General features: G+C 37.4%; 1 protein-coding gene across 1 annotated transcript in view; it reads left to right on the top strand.

The window, feature by feature from the left end:
• The window catches only part of atg7 (autophagy related 7), an 85,209-nt gene that overhangs the window by 1,278 nt on the left and 71,756 nt on the right, over positions 1 to 12,175 (top strand). The window contains exons 2-7 of the mRNA XM_004068648.4: positions 3,560 to 3,768; positions 3,879 to 3,933; positions 10,140 to 10,257; positions 10,399 to 10,476; positions 10,593 to 10,709; positions 11,167 to 11,313. Coding sequence (XP_004068696.1) covers positions 3,597 to 3,768; positions 3,879 to 3,933; positions 10,140 to 10,257; positions 10,399 to 10,476; positions 10,593 to 10,709; positions 11,167 to 11,313 — 687 coding nt within the window. The 5' untranslated portion in view covers positions 3,560 to 3,596. The remainder of the gene's footprint in view (positions 1 to 3,559; positions 3,769 to 3,878; positions 3,934 to 10,139; positions 10,258 to 10,398; positions 10,477 to 10,592; positions 10,710 to 11,166; positions 11,314 to 12,175) is intronic.

The following is a 12,175-nucleotide window of genomic DNA, read 5'->3' as shown; positions in this document are numbered from 1 at the left end:
GGAGGAGTGGCTACAACAGATACCTGGAAAGACCTCAGACCTCTCAGTCCAGGAAAGCGCAGTGATAGGAACAGCTAAGATACTGCAGGACCCTCAAGCTCCCAGGCCTCTGGTAGAGGACCCGAGCTTGGAGGAGAAACCACCCGCGGAGGGTGAGAGGGGCTTTTTTTTTTTTTTAAATATATATAAATATATATCCACACATTTTTCTTTCCTCACAAAAATTTACTACAAAAAAAACCTTCAGTGTCAATGTGCAAAAAGATTTATACAAAGTAATGTACATGAAACAAAAATATTAAATGAAATATAATTGTTTGCATAATTGTCAACCCGCTTTGAAATTTAAGGGTCTAATTCAATAGAGGTTTATTAAATTAGTGCCAATAGTCTCACAATTAGTGAGTTTTTGGCCATCAGACAAGAAGATTTGTTTGGCGGAAACCAAGTACTGCACATCATCAAAAATACATTATCACCACTGTGAAGCATGGTGGTGGCAGCATCATGCTGTGGGGATTTTGTGTGTATTTTGCAGCACTGTGGGAGTGCTGCAAAATACACTGAAATCTTGGTGGACAATATCTTACGGTCTGCAAGAGGACTACTGCTTGGGAGGAGATTTTTTTTTCAGCAAGACAATGATCCAAATGATACTGCAAAAGCTACACGAGAAGTTTAAAAAGAAAAAGATAAATGTTCTGGAGTGGCGGTTTTGCATAGATGAATGAAGCAGAACTTCAGTGTGCAGATGTACAGGACTGATTGAGACTTATCCACACAGACTCAGTGCTGTGATTGCAGCCAAAGGTGGATGCACTCAATACTGATTTAAATGGGTTGAACAATTATGCAAACTGTTATATTTCATTCATTTTTTTGTTTCATTTACATTACTTTGTAGAAATCTGTTTTCACATTGACTTTGAAGGTTTTTTTCTTGTAAATATTTGTTTGAGGAAAGACAAATTGTATTGACCACGAGTGATTCAACAAATATTCAAGGGGGTGAACACTTTTGCAAGGGACTCTGTAATATATATTCTCCTGTTTTTTCAGACATTTTTCAGCCAAGTTGCACTTTTTTTCACAAGGTACACCACCAACCTGAAATGTTAAAAAACAAAACAAAAAGAAGAATCTCTTTAATCTGTATTCAAAAATACAACTATTCTTATCAAAACGCTGATTTACAAGACGTTTCTCTGCTTATGCAAGTGTTAAGTTCTTTAAAGTAACTTCAGTGAAAATGTCCACATCCTTACTGTAGTTGGGGGAAAAAAATAGAAATAGTTGAGTCCCCCCCCCCCCCCCCCCCAAACTCAATAAATCAAGTAGGACTTCATAAAGTTGAACTTTTATTTGCAATATATTTGTTCATTTTTTAAATGTTAATCATCTCTGTTAGTCTTTCATCATCTTGGGGGATGAAACATGAAATCCATGTTGTCATAATGCTTTTCTTTTTTTACAAACTTGCATTTGATAATGGTTTTTTTAAGTGTTGGGTAATCCAGGACAGCCGGTGTAATTGTTTATGTTTTGAGAAATAAACGATGAATGGCCCAAGGCTAAACACTGGAGGTCTGGGATGTTTCTCCTCTTGATCTGCTGGTAAATTGAAATGTACCAGACTTCCAAGATCACTCTGTCTCCTCAAAGGGTAATTATTTACTGTACTTAATCTAAACAAGACTGTCAGTGAGGCATACGCTTTAATGCTTTAATACAATAAGATGAGATAATTCACTTTTTAAGGGCTGATGATTTTCATTGAAGTTTTTATACTGAAAGCTATTAAAGCCAAGTTGCTTTCAAACAGTATTTAAGTGTTTGGTAGCTCTACACTGAGTTGGTAGGAATAGATACAGTGGGGAAAAAATAATTTTATCAGACACCAATTGTGGATTTTCTTCTATTTAAAAAGATGAGAGAGCCCTGTAATTTTTCATTATAGGTTAACCTCAACTATGAGAGACAAAATGAAAGTGAAAACCCCCCCCCCCAGAAAATCTGATCACATTGTCTGATTTTTAAATAATTTATTTGTAGATTATGGTGGAAATAAGTAAGTATTTGGTCACCTATAAAAAAGCAGGATTTCTGGTTCTCACAGACCTGTAACTTCTTCTGTAAGAGGATCCTCTGTCCTCCACTTGTTACCTGTTTTAATGGCGCCTGTTTGAACTGGTTATCTATATAAAAGACACCTGTCCACAACCTCAAACAGTCACACTACAAACTCCTCTATTGCCAAGACCAAAGAGCTGTCTAAGGACACCAAAATCAAAATGGTTGACCTGCACCAGCCTGGGAAAACTGAATCTGCGATAGTTAAGCAGTTTGGTGTGAATAAATCAACTGTGGGAGCAATTATTCTGAAATGGAAGACATACAAGACCACTGATGATCTCCCTCAATCTGGGGTTCCCTGCAAGAACTCACTCATTGGGTCAAAATGATCACAAGAACAATGAGCAGAAATCCCAGAACCACATGGGGGGACCTAGTGGATGACCTGCAGAGAGCTGGGACCAAAGTGACAAAGGCTGCCATCAGTAACACACTACGCTGCCAGAGACTCAAATCCTGCAGTGCCAGACGTGTCCCCCTGCTAAACCCAGTACATGTGCAGGCCCGTCTAAAGTTTGCTAGAGAGCATTTGGATGATCCAGAAGAGGATTGGGAGAATGTCCTATGGTCAGATGAAACCCAAAAATAAATTTTTGGTAAGAACTCTACTCGTGTTTGGATGAGAAAGAATGCTGAGTTGCAGCTAAAGAACACCTTAACTACTGTAAAGCATGGGGGTGGAAACATCATGCTTTGGGGCTTTTTTTCAGCAAAGGAATCAGGACGACTGATCCATGTAAAGGAAAGAAGGAATGGGGCCATGTATGGTCAGATTTTGGGAGAAAATCTCCTTCCACCACTAAAAGGCATTAAAGATGAAACCTGGCTGGGTCTTTCAGCATGACAAGGATCCCAAACACACTGCCCGAGCATTGAAGGAGTGGCTTTGTACAAAGCATTTCAAGGTCCTGGAGTGACCTAGCCAGTCTCCAGATCTCAAGTCCGTAGAAAATCTTTGGAGGGAGTTAAAGGTTCATGTTTCCCAGTGACAGCCCCAAAACATCACTGCTCTAGAGGAGATCTGCATGGAGGAATAGAAGTTTGTGTTTGGGAAAACCTTGTAAAGACTTATAGAAAATGTTTGACTGTTGTCATTTCCAACAAAGGTTATATAACAAAGTATTGAGTTGAACTTTTGTTATTGACCAAATATTTAATGTTTCACCATAATTTACAAATCAATTATTTAAAAATCCGATAATGGAATTTTCTGGATTTTTGTTGTCATTGTGTCTCTTATAGTTGAGGTAAACCTATGATGAAAATTACAGGTCTCTCATCTTTTTAAGTGGGAGAACTTGCACAATTGGTGGCTGACTAAATACTTTTTTGCCCCACTGTAAATGGCGAGCAATGTATAGAAAATTATCATCCAAAGAAAAAAAACTTAACTTTTCCACTTTTTTGTTATACTTTGTGTTTTCAGAGCTTGTTTCTTTTTTTGCTGAGTGATTGAAGTTACCATGACGTCAGACATCAGTGGAGCGCCACCATCCGCTGCAGATCTCAAGCTGCAGTTTGCACCCTTCAGCAGCGCTTTGGAGGCCGGCTTCTGGCATCAGCTCACTCAAAAGAAACTTAATGACTACAAATTGGATGAAAGCCCTAAATGCATCAAAGGATATTACTATAACGGTGAGTGGCTTGATCAGGTGGTGTCACTATAATAAACCCTTGTAGGTGCAATGGCGGCTTTGAATTATTTCATCTTTATTCATGTAAAATGTTCCACTTTTATTTGACAGGTGACCCTGTTGGCTTACCCACTCGCTTGACTCTGGAGTTCAGCGCGTTTGATGTGTAAGTGCAGCATGCTGTTAACACAAACATGATTGCAAGTAGTTGTTTTACAGTTTACAAGCAAAACATGAAACACAGTTTAAAGCCTATAGTAATAATTCAGTCTTGATAAAGGCCCCCAGCCGTCACACCCTCCTGTGTTTTGTTAGGCGTAAGCTTTTGAGAATAACGTGCATTTAAAATGTCCTTTCTTTTTATTACAATCATATAAAAATACTAAATCTAAAGTATATTTCCAAGCTATCTCGAGGTGTGGATTTCCTAAGGGTTCGCTGTTGTTCCCTTCAGTATATTCAATTCTGATGTGCATCAGATGTACTTTATTATGAAAGGCTGCTGTGAATTCTGTTATTACTTTTTCTTTGAAAAGACTTTTAAGAGCTTTAAATGAGCCTTTAATCATAATCATTCAGATATATTTGGTGGCCACGGTTCCTGAAGTGAAGATGACGGCTTCCCGGGTCATTTTCAACTTTTTTAAAAGGCTGCTTTGAACCTCATTCGGCAGTTTCAGCAATGTGTCAAAAAGTCAATCAAACGGTTCATTTATTCTTTTTAGACCTGCAGGAGTTGACTATTGCAATGACTGTTGTACAACAAGAAAGCTAACTGCATCGGTCTGTGCAGAAAGACAATAATCATAGTGGAACATTTTCATTTTAAATGTTGATTGTTGTTTTGGGTAAGCAAATAAATTCAAACTGCACATTAAGTGAATAGTTTGTACAGAATTAATTTGATATGCAAGACCTTCTGCTCCTCAAAATCCACCTGTGTATTCTCAATTTAGTCTGTTACGAAGCTTTTTGTCATTATAGTGAGATCAGTTACCATCCATTCCATAAAGTACAGCAGATAAATCAACTCTGTTTCATCATGGAGGAAGGAGTTCCTGTGTTGCATCTCTGGAGCTCACAGCAGCAGGTGGAGTTCCTCCTATTTTAGCTCTCTCTGTCTCGCTTCCACCTCTTTACTATGGACCCAGCTGAGCCTATCAGCAGTCATGCCAGGCATTTTGAGAGGATTCATGCGAAGTGAGGGATGCATCATCTCTTCTCCTCCCATGGGGCCAAGGACAGATTTTTTTCTCCTTTTAGTCTCTGAAAAAAAATGCTTGGAATCATCTTTGGACGAACGTCTTTACAGCATAAAAATACATCAGCAGTTTACATTTTTGAAATGTAAAATGAGTTTACCCCTCTGTTGTATTCATACAAGAATAAATCTAAGAACTGACACCGAATTTGAGTCTAGCTTTGACTTAACAAGAAAAGGAAGTGGATGAGGACACAACTAATGTTAATGTTATGTCTTAAAGAGCCAATCGGTACTAAAACCTATTTAATTAGTGCTTCTATATATGTTTTAAAGACCCACTCCAACGAAAATAGTGTTTTTGGTGTTTTTAACTTGTTTTTCTGGCTCATGGCGGACGATATACATGTAAAGAAAAATTAAGGTTAAAATAGCATTTTTGAGCATTTCTTTATTCAAATTGTTGTAAATCAGGAGCAGGCAAAACAATTGCTGTGGAAAAGGCTTGTAGGTGTGACGTAGACGCTGCAACAGCAAGCCACAAGCTCCCTGCTCTGCTCCCTTCTGATGCATCCACTTGCAAACAAATAGATCCATGTATAATCTAAAAAATAAAAGTTCTTTAAAAATTAGTATGACTAAAGAAGAGGTTTAACATGATAAAAGTGCAGAAGAATAGATTGAGTGACAGGTTGAAGAGGGAGACAGGAAAACCTTGAGGAAGCTGGCATTTAAGTAGCACAAAAGGGAATGGGACTAAAACAAGTGTGTGTCTGTGTGTAATATAGCTTCCACATGCAGGAAGACCATCACTGTCAGTTAGACAAAAAGCTCACCTATAACCCGTCACAAGTGTGGACTGTCGAGACAAAGAGAGGAGGATGTCCATACAAATGCAGCTCCCTATAATTTAGTCTTCCCAGTTTGCTGTGTATGAAGGACTCTGACAAATGCAGGGTCAAATTAAATCTGAGAGGCTCTCATAAGCAGGAAAGACACGTTTATTGATATCGTGCAATTCCTATTCCAAGTAATTCAAAGTGCTTTGGAGACAATGACAAATGAAGCCAAAGAGACAAAAATTCAAATTAGAACAGTTAAATCCTGAAAAAACACATGAAAAGCAGTACAAATACTTTTACAACAGTACAATTATATATTTTAGTTAAAAATGATTGTAAAACAAGATCAGAAGAGAGTAATGCTTTTAAAATATATAGATTTTTCATACAACATAGAATATTTCCTGTCTGAACTTAAATTTTGTCAAAGTAGAAACCTGTTTAATATCATCAGGAAGCCTGTTCCAGATTTTAGCTGCATAAAGCTGAAACACTGCTTCACTGTGTTTAGTTCTCACTTTGGGCACCAGCTGAAGGCCTGACCCTGAAATTCTTCCCTGATCAGAGATGCACTTTGGAGTCTATAGAGAGACTAGAACACAAGTTTTACATTCAATTCTCAGCAACTGGAAGCCAGCGCAGAGATCTGGGGACAGGACTGATATGATCAGTAATCTTGGTTTAGTTATAGTTTTAATTTTTATTATTTTTATTTTTCCACACAACATATGTACATCTTTTAGCAAAGAGTCACCTGCAGCAGAGTTCCAGGCCCAGATATGTGTTTTCAGTAGCCTATTGAGTTTTTTATGTCTTGACACTGCCTTCTTGGGATGGAAGGTCATCAGATACTATCCAGGTTCCTTCAACAGCAGAGCAAATCTCTTCTGTAGCTTCAGATTCTGTTGTTATGGAGGTTTGTTGCTAGGCATGTTATTATTTGTATCTTCATTTGATGTAAGGTATGAGGGTGAGAACTTATGGAGCTTTTACTTCTCTCTCAGTCTCCCAGTTATTTGTTGTATTTTTTTTAAACTGTTTTTTATTTTGTATACATCTATATGTCCGAAATAGAATATCATCATTATCACCATCATCATTTTTCCTGTCCTTTGTCCCCCCCCAATAACAGAGGTAAAAGTGGTTCTGAATCTAGAAGCCAGTCTGTCTCATCACAGTCTTCAGCTTACAACACATCCTCCCGTTTTCAGAAAACATGATTTACCTTTTGGCTTTGGACCAAAACAGTTCTGGGGAGGATTATCACTCGATTTATTGGAATTCACAGATGCTGTTTTGTTATCTGTGCCTTTTAGCTGTTTTTAAGCTTGCTCATCTCTGCTGATCTGGATGAATGGCATGTTGTTGTATTTTTGGCTGATGTTATTTGCAGGCATTTATGTGCAACCAAGCACAAAAAGGGAAGGAAATTCATGATGTCCACATGTAATACGTGCAGCCAAGATGCACATTGCTGCATTGCTCACACGTACACAATATTACCCAAACTATTGGCTCACCCATCCAAAAGATCAGAATCAGGTGTCCTAATCACTTGGCCTGGCCACAGGTGTAAAAATCAAGCACTCAGGCATGCAGACTGTTTTTACAAACATTTGTGAAAGAATGGGCCGCTCTCATGAGCTCAGTGAATTCCAGTGTGGAACTGTCATAGGATGAAACCTCTGCAACAAATACAGTCGTGAAATTTCCTCACTCCTAAATATTCCACAGTCAACTGTCAGCTCTATCATAACAAAATGGAAGAATTTGGGAACAACAGTAAGGGCAGGGATGACAGTTAAGTTTAGTCTTTTCAGTTTAGTTTAGCCATTACCTTTTGAATTACATGTTTTTATGTCCTTTATGATTCATGTTTATCACAAAGCTACTGGTTTGAAGCCCATTGAGATGACTATTGTTGTAATATTAGGCTAAATAAATAAAATTGAATTGAATTGAGTTGAACATCAACTCAGCCACCAAGTGGTAGGCCACATAAACTGACAGAGAGGGATCAGCTGATGCTGAAGTGCATATTGCAAAGAGTTCCCCGTCTTTCTGCACAGTCAATTCCTACAAAGCCCTAAACTGAGCACCAGTGCACGAAGCAAGGTCCATGAAGACATGGAGGACAGAGTCTGGTGTGGATGAACTTGACTGGCCACAGAGTCCTAACCTGAACCAGATAGAACAAATGAGAGTGGAGACTGAGAGCCAGGCCTTCTCTACCAACATCAGTGTGTGACCTCACCAATGCGCTTTTAGAAGAATGGTCAAAACTTGCTATGAACACACTCCTAAACCTTATGGACAGCTGTCCCAGAAGAGTTGAAGCTTTAAAAGTTGGACCGACATCATATTGAACTCTATCGGTTAGGAATGGGATGGTACTTAAGTTCATATGTAAGTACATCCAGGTGAGCCAATACTTTTGGTAATAGAGTGGGTATTTTAAGTGCGTCTAATGCTAAATGCTGTTGTTGGTCGCACTTATTTAAAGTTAAAGTCCCATTAGCTTTCACGCACCCTGGTGATGTGGAAATGTGTTCTCCGCAGTTTACCCATCCCTTGGGGACGCGGTGAGCTGTAGACACAGCCGCGCTCAGGAACCATTTTTTTGGTTAAACCTAACCCTAACCTTTCCTCTGGCTCCATACAGCTAGGAAAATTTTTTTCAGCACTGACCCCACGAATTTAGAAAATTACGAACGAAAAGTTACTTTCAACTGCTATGCAATTAACTTTCATCTCCAGTGTGGTCATCTTCTGTAGAATGTCTTGGTAGTCATTTGTTTGGAGGGCAGATGACCAATTGCTGTGTAGTTAGGTCACATAAGAGACAGAGAGGCTGTCTTTAAAGTAAATGTTGTTTTTGCTTTTAAAAGTAATATAAAAAAGCAGATCAGAATGAAAATATAAAGTGGCAATTTAAACTATAACGTAAAATAATTGAATACATTTAAAAAAGGAAAGTAAAAGCCGGAGCAAGCTGGTAAGGTTTGCACTTTTCAAGCTGAAGGAGAAACCATTAAGAGCCTTAAAATTGAATCCTAAAAGCTTAAATTGTATTTGAAAAGAACTGCATTCACTGCAAAATGGCAAGTACAGGAGAGATGTGTTTAGATTTTATTTATCGCACGCACAAAGCTGTATTTTGTGCAAGCTGCATGCAGCGAATGGAAGATCACCAAAATAAAAGTGATTTTTAATTGTCCAATCCAGACATAATGAGTAAACGGATCACTTTCTCAGAGTCTTTTTTTCTGGTAGGCAAGGTTTATTTTACCAAGAAGTCTCTGATAGTAAAATGTGCTTTTATAAGTAAAGCTTCTCTGCTTTAAAAGAACCTTCTGTGATTACTCCCACAGGATTTTTTTCAGAGGATTTATTCAACGAGCTTAGAGAATCAATAGCATTGTCAATACCTTTTAACTACTTAGTTTTCTCAAACTCACTGATTTCAGTCTTAGTCTGATCCAAATTTTGAAATCCTGTCAGTTTTGAAGCAGTCACTACCAGCTTTTAGAGGAATGTAAATTTAAATATTGCCAGCAAACCAGCAGCACCATGCTTTTTAAACCACAAGTAGAGAGAAAGCAATATGGGATCCAACACAGAACCCTGAGGCACTACTGTTGAAGTGCATTAATCAAGAATGAGTGAAAAGGTTCTAATAGAGATAGAGCCTGAAGGAGCTAAACACAGTGCGTCTCTCTTTTTAAAGCTCTTTTCCAATATAGGAAAAACTTTGTGTCATATCTGTCCGGGCACAAACGGTAACTATTAGTTTCTCCTTCATGATCAATTTTCAATCAATTGGCACTTCTGTAAATTAAAAGGGGCGCCATCCATACGGCACTACCAAATCTGAGTCCCTGATTGGTCAAAGTTCGATCTGATTTACCTTTCAACGTGCGTTCAATGGCCACACGTTTTGTACTTGGAGCTCAAAAATGGTCTTAGAAACTTGCGTAGCTACGAGTGAACATAAGCGTTTTGAACGCAGAAGTCGTAAACACGTGTTTACACATTTATATAGACTTTTCAAAGTGCTCACTTGCACGTGCCTGGTTCACTTGCACAGAACCGGAAGAGCTGAATAACCCAAATCTACAGTAAAGATCATTAAAAACCATCTTTAAAAAAAGGTTGAGTTCCGTGAAGAAATGTGAAACCTGAAAGAAAGTCGTCATTCATTTTTACCCTAATAATTCATCAATTGTGTTTAAGGAAGTATTTATCTGTCACATGGCCGGCTTGTTGGAACAGATATAGTTGTCTAAATTCTCTTCCTGTGTTCTGACATAAAACATTTTCTGTTTGCAGTGATGCTGTAACACCAGCTCGCTGCTGTCCAGCTGTTGGGACTCTGTACAACACCAACACACTTGATGCCTTTAAAAACATCGATAAGAGAGCTCTGCTGGAGAAAGAGGCAAAAGAGGTAAAAGGGTTTAAGAAACATTACAAATATATGTACTCATATACACGCACATAAGGACTGCCTTAAAAACCCTCAAAGCTCGGACACAGTGAGCAAATATTCCTACAGGTGTTAAAATAATTTCTTTCTTTGTCTTTGTAGATGTGGAACGCTATATGTTCTGGAGCTGCATTAAAGGAACAATCTCTCCTCAGCAGATTTATTTTACTGACCTTTGCGGTGCGAATACTTTATTACTCAAATGTCTAATTTCCATATTTTTATGAGTTTACAGGTAAAATTACTTCATCTTATTTTTTTGCTGCTTTTTAACTGTGTGCTTAATCTGTTTTCAGGACCTGAAAAAATATCATTTTTACTACTGGTTCTGCTTCCCTGCTCTTTGTTTCCCCGAGGGAATAAAGATAATCCAGCAACCTTCCCTCCTGGAGGCCGTGTTCTCACCAAAACAGGTTTAGTTAACAATGTTTTGCTGCAAGTTCAAACATTTTTTTTAAAGAATAGACATGACAGACATTTTTTATTGTTTCTCTTAAATAGAAAATTTCTTTTTCAACCACTGAACGTTAAACTATTTGTTTTTACCTCTCCAGAATAATATTTTTTTAGGAAAATTTGTTTCTGTATACATTAAACTAAGCAAAAATGATAACGTTCTTTGAAGATTATGACTTGCTACCTCAATTATCTATAAAGTGTAATTAAGATCAGTCTACAGCATATTAATTAAAAAAGGTGCTTTTTTTTCCCTTTTTTTAAACAGTACTGTTTTCTGCACAGAATGTATTCAATTTGCCAAATCTATATAGATCTTTGATCGTGATCAAAACTTTGTTTTCAGTCACTTGATTATGAACATCTTTAAAGCTTTTATTATGCGATCTTACAAATAAATCATATGTGTTTCAGGTTATAGCACTGCAGGAGGCCTATGATGACCTGTGTGTCACTAAAGGCAATACTGCGGTTCCATATTTCCTGATAAAGTACACTGATCACACTGTTCAGATGGCTCCACTTGAAGACTGGGAGAGCTTTTTCACTATGACGAAGAAGGTAGCAACTTTTATTTGTTTTATTGGTAAAGTGCAGGAGGTCTGCAAGCTCAGGCTCCAGAGCCACATACTGCATTTTTACACCTCTATAGTGGCTCTGTGTTTGAAGAAAAATTAAATAATAGCAATTTTAAAAGTAAAGGTTTCTAAATTAGCATTGTTTTTAATTTAGATCAGTTACGGTTATAAATGGATGGCTGAGGTGCACCTAGAGGTAAAAAAAAATAGGTCAAGGTTTTTTACGTCCTGCTGACATCAAGAGGCCTTTTTCACTCTACGCTTTCTCCAGAATGAATAGATTTCAAATTCAAAGCAAAAGTTAGGTAAAAAGTCTTATTTTTTTTTTTGGATTTCTCAGTAAATTTTATGAGATTTAAGCACATATTAAGCACTTCCTCTTTATATACTGGATCAGAAACGAATGAATTTATGTTTATGTTCAGGTTAAAAGCAGTAGTGACTAGAAAGGAATAACATTAATAATAATAAGTAGTAAATTAGCTGCACTGGGAAAATCCCAAGTCTTTTATTTTGAAAGGAAGTCATACAAGCTTCTGTCTGTAAAAGATCAAAAATGATTTCACATTAAAAAAAAAGATAGTTTTCCTTAATTTTTAAATAGGGGGGGTGGGGGGAAGAACTTTCAAAGAGAGAATTCAAAAACACAATAACAAAGAGAACAAAATATTCGACAGAAAAAAAACTTAGATCAAAAAGATCAATAAATAAAGCAAAATAAAATAATTATACAAACAATATACCATGCTACCAATCTATGTCAAGCAAAGAGATTGAGATTGAACACCTCATACCTACTAACATGTTCAAGAATTTACTGGGACATTTTCTAAAGTCAAGGACAT

Source organism: Oryzias latipes, chromosome 5, assembly GCF_002234675.1.
Source record: "Oryzias latipes chromosome 5, ASM223467v1".
Lineage (NCBI taxonomy): Eukaryota > Metazoa > Chordata > Actinopteri > Beloniformes > Adrianichthyidae > Oryzias > Oryzias latipes.
This window is presented reverse-complemented; position numbering and strand designations above follow the sequence as displayed.